This window comes from Labrus mixtus, chromosome 6 (assembly GCF_963584025.1).
Source record: "Labrus mixtus chromosome 6, fLabMix1.1, whole genome shotgun sequence".
NCBI lineage: Eukaryota > Metazoa > Chordata > Actinopteri > Labriformes > Labridae > Labrus > Labrus mixtus.
Window position 1 is genome coordinate 30,559,109 of NC_083617.1, and position 21,111 is coordinate 30,580,219.

General features: G+C 37.6%; 1 protein-coding gene across 1 annotated transcript; it reads right to left on the minus strand.

Moving 5' to 3' along the window:
- Positions 1–6,394: 6,394 nt before the first annotated feature.
- LOC132975984 (rab11 family-interacting protein 2) lies at positions 6,395–18,571 on the minus strand. The gene is made up of 6 exons (XM_061040913.1): positions 18,382–18,571; positions 17,129–17,717; positions 13,293–13,693; positions 12,335–12,677; positions 11,196–11,268; positions 6,395–9,115 (listed from the first exon to the last, which is right to left on the minus strand). The coding sequence occupies exons 2-6, from the start codon at positions 17,479–17,481 to the stop codon at positions 8,891–8,893; spliced, it is 1,395 nt and encodes a 464-aa protein (XP_060896896.1). The 5' UTR covers positions 17,482–17,717; positions 18,382–18,571; the 3' UTR covers positions 6,395–8,890.
- Positions 18,572–21,111: the final 2,540 nt, after the last annotated feature.

Below are 21,111 nucleotides of genomic sequence, written 5' to 3' on the forward strand. Positions count from 1 at the left end.
AGTATAATTAGTCGTATATCTATAGAAAGTTAGGACCTGTAGGCTGCTACAAACCTCGGGTTAAGAGTAGATTATGAATAAGAAGATGATTAAAAAGTGATCTCCAAGTTTGTTGCGTCACTGATCATGGATTTAACAGTCCCAGAGATTGGAGGCCATGTTTGGATGCAAACAGGTTTAGATCTGTTATCTGTAAATGAGTTTGAACCCTGCACCACAATGCATTCTTTATTAAGGTAATTGAAACAAGTTGCATGGATTTCATTTTCCACTGTGAAATAGGCTACAGTCTTCCTCCTGACGTCTGGATTTATGGCCTAGTAATTCCCCTCTGGAGTAATTTGGCTGGTACATCTGCAGCTTAGCAGCATTCCAGCAGAGCTCTCCTGTGCTGTGAAGTCAGGAGATGACTGATTGATTGATTGTATTACTCTAGTTTTAGGATGGCTTTACTGAGCTATTGCAATGAAGTTCTAATGTGATCTATCCACTGCAAACTACAACTGTGCTTGACGTGAGCAGTGAGTGGCCAGCCTGCTGCTGGGTTATCCTGCTGTGATCACCACAAATCATAGCTGAAGTATAAACTTATGCTAGCATAAAAACCTACAGAAATTACATTCAACACAGCTAATATTATTTCTATAATGCTATTAGGGTAAATCTAACTTCCCTCTACACAGAATAATGTGTAGTGTACATGAACCAGTACCAACACAGACCGTGTAATCTGCTAATCATTATAATGATTCTTCACTGTTGATAAAAACCAAAATGAGAGTGTGATAGTGCAAGTGCCAGTTGCAAGTCATAAATTACCAAATGCAAGCCCATTGTTGCTGACAGCTCATGTTTCCTAGCTTTAAGGTGTCCAAGGCACGTGCTGATCAGCAAGTCAAGTGATAATGAGAACAGTCACTCACCAGCTTGCTGTAGAAAACACTGTGGTCTTACAAGCCCAACCTGTTCCCCCAAACAACAAGGTCTCCAAAGAGCACAAACTATCCAAGTCTAAAAAGGTATGAACACACAGGCTGTAATCTCACAGAAGATGAATCACTGTTAAAATGTTCTTTCATGCAATTTATAGATTGAAATGCTACAATGTAATGGTAAATATCTATTTATTATTTATTTACAAAAAAGGAATAAGAAGTTTATTCTGTAGATATTAACTTTCTTAAAGTCATGCGAGGAGTTCCATTAAGTAAAACAGAGAACAGCAATGCACAATTCAGTGTCAACTCTGGTGATGAAAACTGTTCAATGATATTGCACGTTACCAATTGTAACCAAATCTATCTATCTATCCATCCATCCATCCATCCATCCATCCATCCATCTATCTATCTACCGATGGAGAATTTAAAACAGAACCAACCATCACAATGAACAGAATGTACATAATCTCATACAGGAGGGAGCAAGTTGGGGTTGAGTGCCTTGCCCATGAGAAGCTGGGATCCAATCTTCAACCTTCTGACTGGGAGATGACCGACTCTGCCACAGTTGTCCCTTGCTCATATTTAACATCATAGGCAGGGCGACATTAGAAAAGTAGTGGGTTTAAGGAAGCGCCCTTCCAGAATGTGGTGCCCCAGGCTTCTTCCCATACTGCCTATGCCTTTAGCCCTGCCAGTCAGCTAAGGAGTTTACAGATCTAGAGAGTGCGCCAGCAAGTAGTTTATATTTAACTTTCTTAGCTGAAAAAAGAAAATAATGGCCACTGTTTTCAATTAGTTTTCCCAATTCGATAAAGCATGGAGAAAAATGGACAGTTGACATTTCAGTAAGCTTATAACCTATAGAGTCAAAGTTTGTATTTAAAAAAAAATCTTTGGCATTACCACAATTTGATTTGATTATAAACATTTCACTTGTTTATAAAAAAATTAGCCTATAGACAGTCAAGAGATAAAGTCAAACCAAAAGGTATGCTATCTTATGGAGTAGCCTATCAATTGACAAACTTGCAATAAAGCAGACTATAGGCCTAACGTTATACCTTAATCCCATTTTACTATATTATGTTGCTGTCAATAGAGGAAATTGTTAACTTTAACACATTTCTGAGACTATTCTAGTACTTTTTTTTATTAATCAAACTCATCACAATGCTGGTTTTTGAGGGACAAGACAGACCAACTTTCTTGAAGCTGGCTGTGGAGAGACATCATCTGTGGACTACCTCATGGAAGCAGTTTGTTGCCCAATTCAACCAACGAGCTATTGTTACATTAATGTTAAAAAATGTACAGGTTTAAAAAAATTTATTTTGAATGAATATTAAAGTATTTCTGATAATGTTTCATAGGACCACCAGCTTGCTAAAACTGGTGAGATAAGGCATTGTGACATAAAAAAAGAGGTCAACAAGCTTGAGAAATGCTAGCTAGCTAACAGCAATGTTTTTATGTTATTTTGTTTAAGCTTGTAGTTTTTTATTTGTTGAACTTAAGTAAAAGATTTTTCAAAAATATTGCACAATCCATGAACAGAATGCCAGATTTTTATTTATTTATTTTACAATTTATTTATTTATTGAAAAGACAATTCTATTAATCATTTCCAGAGTAACTTTGGACTTAAACGGACTCCAGTATTTACAGTATTTTCTTTTACACTAAAATTCCTTTCAGAATTGTCAGAGCAGCAGATTATTTTGTCAGATAAGAAACTTTAAATATGTTTCACTATTGATCCTCTGATAATGTGGGAACAAAATAATATATTCATTGTATTTTCAATGTGAGTGACAGTAGTATAAGTGTAGATCCATCAATTTGAACTGGCAGGGACAAGAACAAGTATGATTTTATAACAAAGACTACTTGGAACTTTGATTGCACATCCTCTTTGAAGCTTTATGAGTTCAAGTCTTCATCTTCTAACATTGTTTGCTGACAGACTCTCTCTTCACCTTGGTTGTCATCTGGCTTTGTTAACCGACACCAGACTCGTGGCAGCTATCAGAGGAAGACAATACCATCAATACAATGAACAGCAATAGGTTCTGCAGCACATTTGACACCTGATTTATCTCAAGCACCTTTTCAGATTAGTTAACTGTCCGACAAAGAGTCCTGCGTTAGTGGGGTGGGTGGGGTCTGATACTCAGGGGAATTTGAGGGCTTAAACTTGACATCTGGCCCTCGACCATCCAACAAGTTAAGGCCAGCTGCCCTAATAGGTCTGTTTTTTCCCTTAAAAACACCCCATCCATCTGCTGATTTTTAGAACTTTCTCAATGATTGCCAGAGGCACTTCCATTCCCTGACGCGTGCAGGGTGACATTGATCCCTGCTATGATGCCCATCCATATTTAAACGGGAGTACAGGTGACCTGTGGGTGGTCCTTTTTTGCAAGCTCCTGCACCCACAGAATCTCACATAATACGTTTGTTGGATATTTCCTCAAATTACAGCAATATGATATAATGCACAATGCTAACTAATTGGCTGTGATCTGGGGGGCACTCAGATGACACGTGCCACTACCGCATAAAAGCTGCGATCTGTGAAATGTGATCTTACGATGAATGTGTAAGGATAACAATGAGTATGCCAATTAGCTTATGAATACAACAGGTGACACCTACATAAAGCCCAATTACACACTTATTTGTGTTTGGTGTCTCCCAAGGCAGACTGTAAGTTAACACAGGAACATACAAAATTAATCATGATGCATGCTGCCGATTGTTCCAAGAGACAGAATTCTGTGAAAAGAATGTTTTGTCCATAGCTGTCTCTAAATGTTACTGACGGTAATGGTTTTTAAATTAAATGAATTGAAAGTAACTCTTCATTTATATGTATGGTTACCACTGCTATGCATCCTCCATCATCTCGTCTGTCTTGTGCAGTGGTAGCTGCTGCGGTGTTGAGGTGCATCTTTTCAGGGAACACTAGACTGAGGTGATGTGGGGGGTCATGTTTTAACCTGCTATGTGGCAGAGTGATGGAGAAGAAAACCAGCCCACAAATGCATCAGTCAGTAAACAACACAAGTGTTTCTGAAGATTTCACACAGTCTTGTGGCACACATATGCGAATAGAGAGGAGTTTACACAAGCAATCTTGCAATCTTCAGTTGTGAAATGATGCAACTTCTTTTTTTTTTTGCCAGGAAAGTACAGTATGGGAATTCACCCAGAGCAAAAGGAAGACTTGCTTTAAGCAAGAAGAAAAACAAAAGCATGACAAAAATCAGCATGTAAAAAAAAAACACATAGAGCACAAGAGCAGGGTGTTAGTAAAACAGCTGACTAGAAATCCACTTTCTGGAAAGATTGAGAATATAGTTGCTAATCTCCAGCTTCATGTAATCATTTAAAATTCTAATTCATTGGTGATTTTGAAATTTCTTTTGGGTAAAAAAATCTAATTACACTAAAATATTTCATTTAGACACTTTAGTATATAATTATGCTTGTGCTGTTTAAACTAGAAACAATTTGAACTTAATGATCATTTTTGAAAAATATAGTGAAAAGGAGAAAATCAAGAAATGCGTCATCAGATTGGTTTAACGCTTGTGATGGCACTTTTTATAAAGTTATTGTGGACAGAATTACACTGCTGTAATTATAATTCAGCCTCTAGACCAGGCTTTCCCAACCTTGTGATCCCATGTGGGGTCGCATGAAATTCAAATGGGGTCGCCTGAAATTTGTATTTTTTTGATCAATAAAAAATATACTGTTTATTGAAATATAGTAAACAGGCTAATGTGGATCATAGCTAATGCAAAAACAAGAAACTTGAGTCCCTGTCTGTCTGTCATCCATTCTTCAAAATTGTCATTCCAGCCTTTTTCCTGTCCACAAAAATATACAACATGTGCTCTAAAATGATGTCTACTTGCTACACGGTAGAAAACGGATTACATGATCAAATGAATGTTTACAATAAGTTGTTTGTGTTTTGGATGTCTAGGTGTCGCCGGTGTTTTGGAATTCAAAGTGGGGTCAAGAGCCAAAAAAGGTTGGGAACGATCGCTCTACTCTAGTGTTTCCAGAGCCACAATAATAAAAAGTTGTATTCTTATAACCAAACATGGAGGTTTTAAATCTTTGTATATTAGCTTCATATGAACATTTAAAGGTGATGAGGGTTGATGAAAATGGAGACATAACAGTTAACAGTTGGTGGATGCAGAAGACTCCACATCATTTTTTAAATATCATTATTTAAAGTGTAACAGAATAAAAAATGTGATTTACAGAACATGGAACACCCATTTATAAAATATGGATTTATAACAAATGACTTCTAAACAAAAACTTGCACGTATAAACTGAAACAACAGAAGTGGATCAAGGGTTTCTTTGGCTCCTTTTTCTCAGTATCAAAATGTCCTGTTAGGCCTCAACAATGTTGCTGCATTAAAATCAACTCGTATGTTTAATTGGTCTGGCTCATGTGCGTGAGCTTTCATAAAATTCTATAAACTGAATGAAGCTTTGCTCACTGGTGAAATCTTTTATAAACACAGTCATCATTTCCTCCAAACTGTGTGTGCCACATTACAAGCACCGTCAGGGGATTTAGCGAGAGCTTAAGTCTTAGTGTCTGGCATCTGTATGTGGCCTATGGCAAGTAGAATCATATTATCAGTAGAAGACTTAAAGACTGTCAGGGTTGTGAGATCCGAGTCAAGCTTTATGTCATCTGCATCAAAAGGTTCAATGCATGCTTCATCAATATGGAAGAAAAAAAATCTCTATATTTGCACTATTGTATAACTGAGGGCAGACTTCAACTTAGAAACAAATATTGTATTGTAAGCAAAAAATGTATTGATAGGACTTTATTGTCAAAGTCTGAACAGTCAATTTATAAAGACTTAATTTGAACAGGCAATGGACAAATCTGATTCAAAATTTGGCCTCTTAGCATTCACAGTACCTTGGAAAATAAAACACTGGCATGAGGAACTATGGTAATGATGCATGGTGTTTTTGCAATGTACTCTTTGCACTGTTGAGCTACAAGATAATTTGAAAAGGTTTTTCATTAAAAACTTTGTGCAAGAGAGACATTTACCAAAGCATAAAGCAAATAGAACAATCAAGCTAAATGTAAAAATGACAGACACAATCTATTCATTCAATAAATCACTTGTATATTTAATTTGAACTAGACCTTTCATTTTTGTTATTTTATCATCCAAACGTAGCAAAATGGCTAAAGACAACATTGTAAATCACCTGTTCTACACTGTGGGTCAGCATTAGTCATAGCTGAAGAATATAACCAACGCTATTAGGGTCAGTAATCAACGCGTGTTTGGCTAGGTAGAGAACAAAAGGTAAACAGAAAAAGTTTGCATCACACAATTATATCCCAGCCATCGAATGTCTGTATAGCTTGATGATTTTTATACTTCATATTTATTTTATAATCAAACTTTATTACCAACTTTGAAATTTATTGTAACTTAACTCTAACTTTGCCTGAAACTCAGACAGAATCCCCAGGAAGCACATTTCAAACATTTTACAGCAGAAAAAAAATGTGGAAAAAGTCAAAAGGTGAAGTAATATTACAAAGTGACTGTACAGTATGTACAGTGGAAGTAATCAGAGCCTCAGGTCCATGAGGAACATCTAGCTAAGTACCAAAACAGACTAATTAAAGCTATGAACAAAGCCTGTAACATGAAGAGTGTACACTTCAGAAAATGTAGGAAGGCAATTGTAGATAAGATTTTCTGTAATGGAAAACAGATTTGTGTCAACATAAACTTCCTAATTAGTATCATCATAATACTCATCATTCTTTCACTGATTTAAACATTTTGACTTTACAAATTATGTGCAGACCAAAAAACATTCTTCCAATATAAAAAAAACAAAAAAAAAACAAGAAACAAATCCAAACATCTCTGTCATGTCAACAGAAATCAGTAATGAAAATGTCCCAAGCTTGATTTATCTCTTTGGAAACATTGAATACTTTAAAGGCAAGCAAGGTTCATTGGCCTTGTTAGTGTTCTGTACATCATTACAGGTTTCAGAGTTACATATTTCAAAGCCAACAAGAGTACATTCAGTATCAAGAGATTTTGGCTTCAAGTCCAAAAAGAGATCACATTCTTTAAGACCAAATAAGTTAAACAGCAGCAGAAACAACAAGTGCATAACTAGATGTGTTCTCAGTGGTGTTGCTCTCGTGAAAAAATTCAAAAGTGTTTTTGACTGTTGACATTCCATAAATACAGTGTGTTGTGTTGTAGCTGTGGTTTGGTATTATACAAGTATTATACAGTGACATATAAAATGCTTTGAAGTGATTGTCATATGATAAAGACATGAATATGTCATTCAAACTGTGTGCAACTTAAGGGCTGTTACCATGGAAACATAAAGCATGTTTAACACTGTACATGAACCTACTTTCCATTCAATGGGAATAAACAATCCCAAATGTAAACCTAAACATAGGCAGGTGATGATACTATTGTTGAACATCTAGCACAATCACAAGGAGGTGAAACAATCTTCGGCTCTTTCGAAGCCTTGAACCTGTAAGTTGTCATTTAGTTCATTTTAGTACCAGCAGTGCAAAATAACTGCTATCCCTGTAGCAGTGCGACATTAGTTCAGCGGAAAGTAATACATTATCAAAACTAAGAAGCCCTGTGTAACATGGAAACAACTTCTGTAGTCGTGACATAGGCATCAAAGATGAGAGGACACATGAGATGAGAGAAAACACTGATATGAGGAACGTAAAGCTTCCGTTATAGGCGGACAAACGCTCTCTTGTAAGCCCAATGAGTTATTGGCTGTTTACCTTAAATGATAAGCAAACAATTATTATTAGTACTCAGTGACCTTCATGGAACAATCATATCTTATATGAATGTTAAATTATAATACAAAAAGAGGCACAGTACATCATTCATTTGACTTTGAGGGTAAACTATGCTGATGAAAATAACATCATGTTTTACTTCTACAAAGTGCAGAGGAACACAGTGGGATTAAATGGGATACTGGAGCCTTTTCACCAGAAAGTACCCGGCATATACAGAACAATAATGTTCATGTGTCAATGAGCACTGAAACTATAAATTAAGACTGTTCAGTAAAATGAATGGTATAAATGCTTTTGAATCAATGAAGACCGTAACAAAAAAACTCTGATCAAAAGTAATTGATTAATCAAAATGTAAACAAGAACAAGTAATGATTGCACTTAAAAGTTTGTAAAAAAAATGTCCACCTTCAGTTAGACCCTTGGAAACTCGATGATAGTCATGCAAAGTAAAAAAGAATGAAAGTCAGTAACTTATAAAAGGAATGTTTGCGCTTTGAAACTCTTCCAATCTTTCAGAGTATCACCATGAATCATGGAGGCTATTAGGTAAGAATGAGGAGTTCATCCACATCTGTAGCCTCTGTTAGATGTATTTCATAGTTTAGGTCACAAGTTGAAGTCTACACACATTAAAACAGCTTTATCAAATCACCTGCTTGACCATTTAACTCCAGAAACTGGTTAATAGAAGTTTGGCTCTACTGCACCTGACGAACTTCTGGACAGATGAAGCTGTACCATTATAGCTAAAACCCAATCTAGTCAGAAATATGTGACCACAGACGACTTTCTCTCATCTTGTTTTAGTACCTAAAAGACACCCAACAATTATCCTAAAATAAAGAGGAATTATTGTATTGACTCTGCCTAACTAAGGGGGCGAAATAAATGTCATGAACTAGAATAATCAAAACTTAAAAATCTACATATATTGAAAATATTCTAAAGCAAAGACATAAATTAATAATAAATTTGGCTTTCATTAAATCAGATATTTTCCTGTGTTTTTTTAACACATGATACTGATACATGAGCCACAAATACACCTTCATGTCGCTTCTATTTACTTTTTAGAAAGTTTACCGGCCTTCTTTTTTGGCTCATAGGGCGTCCGTAGAATGCTTGGGGTCTCCTCCATGACACGCACAAGAAGGTTATCGATGTAGTCTTCCAGCTCCCTGATGTGGGCGTCTTTCTTTTTAACCACTTCTTTCTGTTTGATGAGTTCCTGGACAACTTCCTGAAAGGTTAAGTTGCTATAGGCAGCTACACTTTCCTTAGTCGCCTCCTGAAATTACAAAACAAGTAAATGCTCAAATTAACAAGATTAGCAGCATTACTTTAGGTCATCATTCCTCATCACCACATCCTGCATGGATGTTTTTCTGCAAAAGTAGAATGAAGTGGTTGAAATATGTAGAAAAAAAGCATCTGATAACAGATGAAATTGTAAAGATAACCTTCAGGTTCATTCACAATGTAACAGAAAAAACACACTAATTAGTTATGTCTGCCTGATGTGACATAAACTGCCATGTGTTTATCTCTTCTTCTGGTGTGCTAATAAAGGCTAATTGAGAGTTCTTAGATGAGACTTCTCTATTTAGCACTGTCATATCAATGAATTCAACAGCTGATGTTATGATCTAATAGTGTGTTACAGTGTTTATACAAGCCAAGAGCAGTTAAGCTGCTTTAATAAAACACTGCTTTGACACTACAGCAAGCCGCTAACATCCTTTCAAAGTTGTTTTCTATTTTATTTTGTTTCAAGCATCGTGAAGCACAGTATGACAAGAGAGGGCTCAAACAAAAACTATATCTCGCCTTCAAAAACTAAATAATTAAGATTTCCCAAAAACTGAATCTTTGTTTTGAGGGGGAAATGCCAGACAGCATATTTTTGCAATTAAAGGTCAAGGTAATGTTATCAGAAAGAGGATGCAACCTAGACCCAGCTCTGGTCTTTTAGGACAACCTTTTTGGCCAAAGCAGTGTGGTACGGTATGTGCAGATCATATTGCATGGGTAGAGAGGAGTGGTAATAGTTTTTAATGAGGGACCACTTTATCGCTTCAGCGCTGGGCATCCTCCCCTGAACGGATAGAGCAGCAAAGCCTTCACCCTGTTTAAAATACCTCGTTTATCAGCTCCCACTCCCATGCACCATTCAAGCCACTACTGCTGGGAAAAGACAATACAGAGAGACATGGAGCGTGACTGCTTACTAGTTATCTTATCACTTCTAACAGCATAAAGGCTTCTGTGGGTAACAGACAAAAATTTAATATTTGCCACTAAGATTAAATGTCCAATGTAAGACGGCTTTCAGGAACAGCCCATTCCTAACACACAAACGGTAGGTGATGTAGTTTCACAAACAAACATGTGTACATGAACATGTACAAGCCTGCTTTGCTTCTCATATACACACATATACATACAGTATAATATGTATGTTGACAAAGGCCTGGAAATGACCACGAATTGGCAAAGTAATGATGACCGTTTTTCTGTGATCAGTAGTGAGGAGAAGATAAGGTGCACACTTGGCATTCTCCAGTTATGTCATTACAGTTTCTAATGAGCTCAGCTCTGAGAATCTAAAAGCTCAGTCCTTTGAAATCTCTCCCAGCCCGCCCTCCCTCGTGTGTGTGTGTGTGTGTGTGCTAATTAGGGCCCTGAAACGAAGGAAATGGGAACTGCAGCATACAAGGGGGGCGAATGTGGATATCAAAAGCCCTCAACACCCACTGAGAAAGGTGAGGAAAGCCATTATCAGAATTCTCCCTCTCATTTAGTTGTCACTTAGGTTATAAAGTGCACCCACAACTCCCTCATGAAAAGCAGTTATGCTGTGTAATAATCAGCAAATATTAGCTTTTCTTAAAAAAAGGAAAACACAAGAAAAAAAACCCTTCAAGCGTAAAATGCCATTTTCAAATAGTGTTTTAATCATTATGAATAATAACACACTAAATCTATATCCCCTTTCTTAACCAAACCAGTCAGGTAGTAAATCAGTCAGAAACACTACAAGGGCTGACCTCACAGACCAAACTTTCACACCCCTTCAAATTAAAATCAGCTCAGGCATGATGACCGATATGTCCAATTAGGTGAATAACACTTCTGAATATTCAGAGCCTCAGAGATCACCAGCTGCTACGTCAAATTAAACAAAGAGTTCCCAATTAAAATATGCATGACACTACACAAGAAGTAATGACACAAGTGTCACTTCTACAGCTGAAATAATGTCTCCTCTTTTACCTTTTCAATCACTGTCAAGTAAAACTGACAACAAACAACAATATCCACTGACTAATCATGTGCTTTAACTATGAGGGTTGAGCTGTCACTCTTACTTTTTTCTTGCCATTGATGTCCTTCTTTTTGTGGCCAAAGGAAATTTCTTCATTTCTTGTTGACTTTTTATCACTGTAACAAAACAGACAAAGACAGAAAACACATTACGGCCTTGCAGTTAATGTTTTGTGCATAATAATCCCCATTCTTAAAATACAATGCTCCAAAGTGTCCCCTAAGTTCTGTAACTTTTTCAGTTATCCATCAAGTAGTAAAACATAAAACACAGCAAGCATGCTTGTGAATAACTGAACAATCTTTTGAACCATTATTCAAATGACCACTGAGCTACCGTGTGACAAAGACGGCAGTAAAGATGGTGGATTAGTACCTTCAAAGATAAGTGATTAATTGGGTGGTCTATCTGTGCAGAGGATCTCATTACTATAGCTCAGAGGGCTCTGTTATCAAGCCTAGGCGCTTTAAAGAGCCACTAATGACACCACTTCCACTCAGTTAAACCAGAAAATCACCACTGAGCACACCAACACTTTATGTAACACTAAATATATGGAACACGCCCCCTTGAAATGTTTAAACTGCAAAAACATATTCAAAAACTTGCTTGTGCTTTATTCAGTATCCTATACGACAGTTGTTTTTATAAGTGAAGCAAGATCATCTGCTGCACAGGAGGTGATTGCAGATTTTTACCATGTGGAATGATGTTACATTTTAAGAATGGAAGAAGTGAAGATTTCATTTGAACATAATATTAGTAAGCTAGCCATGCTCCTTAGTCGCACACATATTGCAAAATACAAAAAAATATTTGAAGCAGTTAATAATGTGAAACTACACAACTAAACTAAGATAAAAGATTGTATTTGTTAAATTGTTTTCTGTAAGTGAATCTTTAATACTGTATTGTAATGTATTATATTTATGGCTATGTATATCCCTTTCTGTATCCACTAGGGGTAATAATGGAAACATGCTGCTGACTGATGGATAGACTGTTTAATAGGTCACGAGGCAGACAGCCACAAAGACACCTTAATAAAGATGAATGATAGTACAAAACTGTCCTCACAGTGAGACTTTAAAGAGTAAATGATGGTGTGAAAGCATGTATGTGAGATGAAGCAGCATGCAGGTTTTACTTTGATACACTGTACACTAACACATCAGGGAATACCTGGATTTGTAGTTGGAAGTGAACGGGTTAGTGTCAGTTTGCGAGTCTCCACTAAAGGGGTTGGGAGTACGCAGATCTCCAGAGCTGCCCGAACGCCCCCCATTGGTCTTGCGACCTTCCTTCTTTCCAGTCACACGTTCCAGTAGGCTGACCTTCTCCTTTTTCTCCTTCCGATCTGCCCGGTCCCACAGCTGCCCGTGCTCTCCCTCGAATGGATTGCGGTTACGTGGGAGCGTGGCATACTTCTGTGGCAGGGTGTCACTGATATCAGTGAAAGGGTCACTGTGCCCCTCGCTATCCTGGTAGCCTGGCACCTCACTCTGTGAACGCCTGTGAGGACCGCCTATGATCCCAGGAAGACAAACCATGAGCATCAATATTAGTATTAGGTCATAAATCATTGAAAATTAACATCATTATTTACTTTTAATCAAGAGTTACATTTGACTTGTGAACTTTGTTGTAGCCCTATGCTGTTGTTATTGTGAAAATTGTAGCTACAGTTTTCCATGGTTAAAGCCACAATAACGCAAAGAACAGGCAAGGAAGGATGGTTGGCTTGGAAAATTCCAGTTTCATCGATATGATTAACCTTGTGTGTCCATTGCTCATTAAGAGAAGGGTGACAACTGAAACGTATTTGTTGCAAAATGCAACACAATATTCTCGTGTTTGAGACCGAGGCCTTTTATCGTTGAAAATTTTAACACACCAGCTTCTTGCTTTCACTTTGTCCTCCATCCTTGAACATGAACATGAATGATGAAGTAGCAAAGACTTGCTGATCACCAGAGGAATCACTCGGTAAAATGATATAATTGATGTTCCAAAAAAGACAAACCATTCAAGTCCCTGAACACACGTGCCAAACAGCAAGAAGAGCTCTGCTTTGAAATCTTCCAAAACTGAATCAATTTAACTAAAGAAACTCTAAATAATAAAATCTTTTGGTTCTCACCAGTCTCTTCAATGGAGTTCATGGAGTCCAGTTTTGGTCGAAAGTGGGTTCCGATGAGATCTGACATGGAATGGGCTGCAGAGAGTTTATGGGTCCCAGCCAATAGTGGCCTCTTGACCTTTGCTTCAGGTTGAGGCTGTGGTTCAACGGACGGGCGGTTAGGCTCTGAGTCACACATGGCAGAGCGCGGCAGTATGGCTGAAGATGTGTCGCTGAAGCCACTGTCATGTTTGCGACCCTTCATTTTGACCTTAAGTTTGGAAAAAGGTGAGCGGGGCTTTTCTTTCATAGAGAGGTCAAACATGCTGGCTGTCATGTTGTTCCTCATGAACTGGATGCTGACTTGGATACGACCTCGTTCTTTCCTTTTCTTCCCTGGCTTGGACTCTATGGAATACCAGCTAAAACAGAAGCAGGGGAATAGAGGAAACAACAAGTTAATTACATGTTCATCATTATTCATGAAGCTAGGTATGTGGACGGCAGTAGCTCTGTCTGTAGGGACTTGGGTTGGGAATCGGAGGATCGCTGGTTCAAGTCCCGGCACGGACCAAGTCCGGAAATTGGTCTGGTAGCTGGAGAGGTACCAGTCCACTTCCTGAGCACTGCCGAGGTGCCCTTGAGCAAGGCACCTAAACCCCCCCCCCCCCCCCCCCCAGCTCAGGAGCGCCCACTGTGTGCAGCCCCCTCACTCTGAGACCTCTCCATTAGTGCATGTCCATAGGATCCTGTTTGTGCATGTGTGTGTAGCATGTTAACTAGACAGAGTGTAAAAAACGAATTTCCCCTTGCGGGATCAATAAAGTATAAATTATTATTATACAATGACAGCATGCACTAATGGTCCTTACACTACCAAACATATAGCCACTTACATTCTAATGAGCACTGCCTACTTATTTGTGGCCATCACAAGAAAGGCTAGTTAGAGCCCATGTATCCAAAGCTCCACACAAATGCAGGAGCTTAAATCATTTTTTGGCCCAAGTGCATATGAAGTTGGTCATTTAGAGGATAAACATTATTCTCTGTAAACTAAGCATAAGGAATTGCCTGCTACTGAATAATAAGGACCACTCCAAACTTGATTTTGGAATTCTATTTGTTTAAACTCTTAGCTTTTTTCAACTGGAAGTAATGGGATTTATGTTTACACTCTGTGGCATTTGCACAAATCTGGCCTTTGTTCAGATATCCAATGACAAGCAATTGGGAATTTGCAAAGCCAGTTCACAGGGAAACCCAAGAGTTCATGCATGCTAATGAGACGTATCCTCTGTGTTACAGGGCTTATAACAATGTCCTTTCGGAAACCAGCGTCAGTATTAACAACGGTCAGTTGATGTATTCTGTCGACGACTGATACTATAAATATTGTTGGTATATTTCAAACTAGGGTAACACCATTTATCATTGCTTTTGTTGTAGAAGACATGGACATCTTCAGACGCCTCTACATTATTTCTATAAGATTTATTAATAATTTTTTTCAAATGCTGGTTGTTTTGTTTATAATTCTTGACGTTGAGAACTAGTCAATGGGTAGACAATGGGTAACCCATGAGGATGTAGAAAAAGTAGGATGAGGATGGGTAACCTCTTCACCTGTGTACAGTGATTGGGTTGTGTTCTTTTTCTCTCCAAATATGAACATAAAAGTGGAGAAGAGAAACATCAGCAGTGATTTTAGCCACATGGACAAACAAAGTCACCTTAGCTTCTACCTCTGTATTCACTTTAATTCAGGAGGAAAAATACACAGAATCAGTGCAGTGGGAATAAACACCTGCAGTGGGGGGGGCATAGACATTGTCTGCATAGAATGGCTCCATATCCACAGTGGTATATCAGGAGTTATAATGTTGTTAAACAAGGGCTAAACCCTGGACCTCCTTTCCAGGATGGGAGCTGTGACGCTTCTTGTTACACTACATACAACTTGAGGTGCCGCATGGCGCTATACATTGACTGTTTCTGTAAACTAATCTGACAGAAAAATTCTGTGCATTCCTGCAAAGACTCAAAGCAAAAACTCACAAGATGGTACAATAATTATTTAAAATCTTACAATGTGTTTAAGGAACCCTTGAATTTAATTGACATGAAATCGATGCATATACAAAAATGTACAGTATATGTTTGCATACAATGACTGGTATTTCTTTCTGGATTTCAATAGAGATTTATTATATCTCTTGAATTCCAGCATGAAAATCAGTAATCAGTTAAATCCAGGGAAACTGTTGGTATTGGCTTTTTAACAACTGCAGCTGTTGAATGATATTTTGAACAGTCAGGAGCCCAGTCAGGGAGCCCAGTCATGAATGGCTGGGCTGGGTCTGATTCCCAGGCTGCGCACTGTGCTCAGTCTGATCAGCAGCCACAGTGTACCACTGCTGTGGGGCCAGGGCTGCACCTCACGTGTGTTTCAAGGCCAAGATAAACCTCCCTGTGCTTGGAACCACAATCCTCCCATTTGGGCCTAGACCGCTGGGAAACTCCTCACAATCAACAAACACAGGTGTGCGATAATTATGGGCTGCCTCTCAGATATCAAGGTGGGCTTTTCTCCTCAATATGTCAGTTCAAAAACATAGCGGATGGGCAGCCGTGAACACAGACCCACTGTGGAGTGTGGATAAACTATCAAGGGTCCAAGCATCACTGTCAAGTATGCCTGCAGTGTGGGATTGGGCCAACAAGCAATGAGAGCATATACATTACAAAACCTGCTAAAAAAAAAAGTGCAACCATTAAGGTATATCACCAGAAAGAAAACAAATAATTATAACTTTTTGCTATTCTTTTAACTAATAGGCAAATATAAAGTTCACTAATGTGTTTCAATGGGCTAATCAACAAAAGATTCATCTTGGCTGTGAAGAAAGAACCCACAGCTTGAATGAAACACGTGGAACTAGTTACCTCTGCACACACCATGCCATTAATTCATTTGTGATTTTCAACCCCTCCTTTGAAAACAATTGGATGTATAAGAGTGACTAACAGGAGTGACATGTTCGGCCAGCTCCACTAGTTTTAATTTGTCCAACTGCTGCTCCTGCATGTCAGTGATCAAGCCATAAACAAGCCCTCAACAAAACAGACCATTTCACTGTTCAGCCTCAAAAATAGAAGGTCAATGTGGTGGACAAGTTCAACCAATCTGTGGTCACTGACTGAACATGAATGAAAAGCCTTATTGTTAACAGTTTGTTTAAATCTGAAGAAGAACAATCTGTTAAAAATAGTTCACCCTGGCTATTCTTCATGTGAAAGGAAAGGATACATCTAATAAAATGTATTTCTTAAGCAAGTTCAAAACATTATCGAAGAAAAACACAATAATACTTAAATGATGCAGTGCAAATGAGTTATTTCATGAACCTATTTGAGAACAGAAAACAACACAAAAAAACATACCGGTAAATACTACAATATTATCATGTGAAAAATAAAGAGGCTATAACACATGAATAACAATAACAAATTTAGCTCATGCTGTAATCCACTTATGACTAGTTCTTAAAATATTTCCCACTCCCTCTTAAAAGTCCTTTTCTTCACAAATGGCACATTAGTGCAACTGTGAGCTGGAGTTGCAAAGTATGTGGGTGCTTTAAAAGTGTAAAAGATGTCATATAATATATATGTTATGGTGAAGACTTAAATCTAAATACAAGATTCAAACAAGCAAACTCAATTTAGTGGCATTTAAAGACAACCGTAACATCTAAGTCAAATTTTAGCTTATCAAACACATAAATCTATAGCTTTGTTGTGATTAGCAAAACATTTTTTTAAATCAATAACTTAACTGAGTGTGTGATACTTACTCAGTTTTCTTTCTCTCCTTATTATCAAAGATTTCATTAAGGTTGATGGACCTCTGACCCAGAAACTTGTCCATCCCAACCAAGGACCGATGCATTACTATCAGGCAAAGTTCATATACTTCTGGGTTGCCCTCCAAAAGTAAACCAGGTAATTCAAAGGAGGCTTCTTCTCTCCAGACGGGGTTAAGTGTCTTCTCTGCCACTGAAGTGGAGTACTTTTCTTTGCCCAGTTGGATGATAGTGTAGGCATCATTGGTGCCATTTTTCCCCTTGGGCTGTAAACCTGTTGCTTGAAGTACAGTGGCTTGGACATGGGTTGGAAACCACTTTTGAGACTGCTCTCCCAGCGACATTGTCAGCGATGGTTAATTGGAAGCCATTCAAAACAAACTAGATGATAATTTATGTAGTCTGCTTTTAAGGTGTCATGTGCTAATGGCAACAAACATAATTTACTGTTGTTTGTTGTCAATGTCCTTATGGTTAATAAGCCTACAGTGACAATCATTACAAGCAATGACAAGTCTGACAAGCTAAGCCAGCCTCATCTTCTGTCAAATCACTGATGTCCAAGCCACTGGTGAGTCATCTGAAAAGGAGGAAGGAGACAGAACAGCATCATTGCATTTTCCCAGAACTGTCTAAGTATATCATTCAGGCAGTTCCTCGTAAAGGCACACCTTGTAATTTTGCAGATAACACAAAAAAGGACAAACATATGAGAGTGTTTTGTGGTATTTTGTACAGTCTGTAAAACAGGTAAAACTGTTAGCAAGCTGAAGTATAAAACCTGAATTTGCTTATCTCAAATGGCACTTTTGGGAGTAGGTCAGTGTGATTTAAGTAAAATGATTTTTCTGTCACAGTTCCCCTCCCACGAGAGGCTCCAGGTTTGAACAGAAGAAAAGCCTTCTCATAAGTCTCTTCATTATTTTCTCATCTTACAGAGCGATTGGGTTTTTACAACAAAGTTCTTCAGTTCATCGTAGGACAGATACACATGTGAATTATTTTTGTCGATGGAATTATTCTGAGAATATCTCCACAGGTTTGTCACTACGAACGTTGTTGTTAATTAACCGACTATCATGGTCTAGTCATTAAACAACTGTACACACTAGATAAAAAATTAAATAAGTTTTAAAGCATTGTCGTTGTTGTTCGGTTCTTTAGGCTTTAGGGATAACGTTAGCTACAGGCGGCTATGGAAGGAGCTAGCAAGCACACAAAGCATCTGATACACAGCTGCTTACCTTGGTGTCATTTTCAGCGACAGTAGAAGAACATTCAGCACTTCAGCTAATCACACACAGGCTCCGGAATACATTACTGTCATGGTTTCAGGGGTAAATACCTGCTAGCGTTAGCTGTTAGCTGTTGTTGCTATCCATTGCTATTCATTACTGTCGGTCAGCCAACAGCGAGCTTTAATTCCATGACTGACGTCACTTCCTCCTCACCCTGGTGAAATAAAGCAAGAAAGGGGTCCCACGCGTCCAAATGCTTTTAAATGTAGCCTAGAAAATAGAGCTTATTTATGATGATAAAAAAGCGACAGTTTAATAAGAAATAAGAAAATAAAAAAAAGAATAATAATGATAGTAATGCTTAGTTAAATCCTGGTTCTATATATTCTCATTCTTAGTTTTTTTTATATTTTTAGTGCTTATTTACTTTGTATTTAATATTATATTGTGTTTTTTGCTAATATTGTGTGTTTGGATAACCTGCTGCTGTAACGCCACAATTTCCCAGTTTGGGATCAATAAAGTAATTCTATTCTATTCTATTCTATTCTATGTAATTAACTTACAGTTGTGGTTAGGGTTGTAGACTGCTAATATACAGGCAAATGAAGGATTACAAATATTTTTTTCAGCAAACACACTCTCCTCTGTTAGATATTGTTATGTATTTGCATGGGTGTGCGGGAAAGTGTGCACGTCTTGGGTTGGAGAGGGTTACTTTGGAGAGGTAAATCATACAAACATAGGAAATGCTTTTGTTCATGAGTGGGACAAGGAGGTGCAGATAAGGGGTTCACTTGAATGAACACAGACATGCTTGTCACCCACTTGACAAGTGTGTCTTAACCAAACACACCTGCCTATGTTGGTTTTATCATTCTGCCACAACCAGTGCAGTATGTACACAACAGCGGCCTGAGGCACTGCCTGGGCAATCCATCAAACTGAGATTATTGTACTTATCTCGAGTACATCTCTGAATGAAATGCTCAGGCTTAGTAAAATATAAGGCTGTACAAAATTGTCTTTCAGATAGCATTTAATACATATGAGGATATCACTCTCATATTTTGCTTCAACTGTTGGCATATAAATTACATGGACTTCTTCAGTTATTTTTTTATTAGGCCTACGTTTATTACTATTTACGAAGCAAGACTTGCTATGGCTGTCCCATATCATATATATCACAATTCCAAATTATGTTAGCACATCATAAACCAATTCATTTACAAAGAAGGATCATGATTTTCTCAAACATTTTATTTTTTATAATTATATGATATATGCTATAAAGAAGAGAAACATTTATTCATTTATTTTTTTGAGCAAACTCATATACATACTCATATGCCTCAATAATGGTTTCATAGTTCAATTCAGACCTATTAAAACTAATGGCATCAAAGTTTTCTGTTTAAATACACCTTAAATAACAAGTTAGAAAAATCCTCTCTTCTGATTCCAAACTGGGGCATATATCTCTATTTACAAGTGACAACTTTTTGCTGTTGTGTGTGTTGTGATTTATGGTCCGCTCGCATTTCAGTAGGCTCTGGAAACCCAAATGTTGACTGTTGTGCATTCCTGGAACAAATCTGTAAATCATCTTATCAATAATCAATCAATCAATCTTTATTTGTATAGCGTCAATTCGTAACAAATGTAACAAACAGAGACAAGACATTATTTCAAAAAAGAGCAGGTCTAGACCATTAGATTATTTACCCAACATTAATCCACCATGATCTCTGCTCTTGGCCACATTTAAGTAACTGTGAAAAACTGCTTTTTAATAGGCAGATACTTCAAGTAGAACCTGACTCACTTATGACTATTTAGCTCTTTATTAATCTCAACATCTGCATCTGCATAAAGGTGACACTCACAATCCGATTTTTTTAGGTTTTTCAACTCCAAATTCATTCTCATTTCTCAGGTTGCGGGTTTGACTTTTGCCAATGAAAAGGCTGTTTGCCCAGAATAAACTCAAGCAACACCGAAAGCCAGGATATCAATTGATCTTTGCTTCCAGAGATTTTATCATATGACCAGATGATAGCCAATTGGTTCAAAGATTGGGGCATCTACAATGTTGTGAAAAAGTCTGAGACCAGATCAAATGTAAATTATTTTGTATTTTCATGTAAACTTGAATTTACAAAGAATTTTTAAGGATTCAGAAATATTTAACACCAGATGAAGATCTGACATGTTAAATGAAAATAAATATATCATATCTCGCAAAGTGTTTGGGTCAGCAATGAAATGAATCAAATTTGTGTCATTGACCCCACTCTACTTCTTTAAGGGTCAGATTTCCTTGTTTTGTCTAGTTCACTGAGGAACACATTAAAATTACACTCAAGTGGATTTAATCTCATGACAGGCTCATTCAAGTAACCTAACTTACAGCGAGTGTTCCCCCATCATCAATCTCAGAACCAATCGGCTTTGGTCTGACAGCTAGCAATAAAGGACATACTGCCATGACTTGCATTTCTATATGCTAGTTATGGTTTACAGTCAGGCTAGTAAATGGAGAAGCAGGAATCCGGAGTTGAGAGATGAAATCCGAGCAGACTATTAGCTGCAATGTAATGCAGATGTCTGTTTACAGATATTAATAAAAATGTAAATGTCAATTAAACCTGATTGGATAATACAACGGGGACAATAAACAGAACCCAGAACATCTCCAACATCAAATGTGCAGAGATGAATCTGTTATTAAAT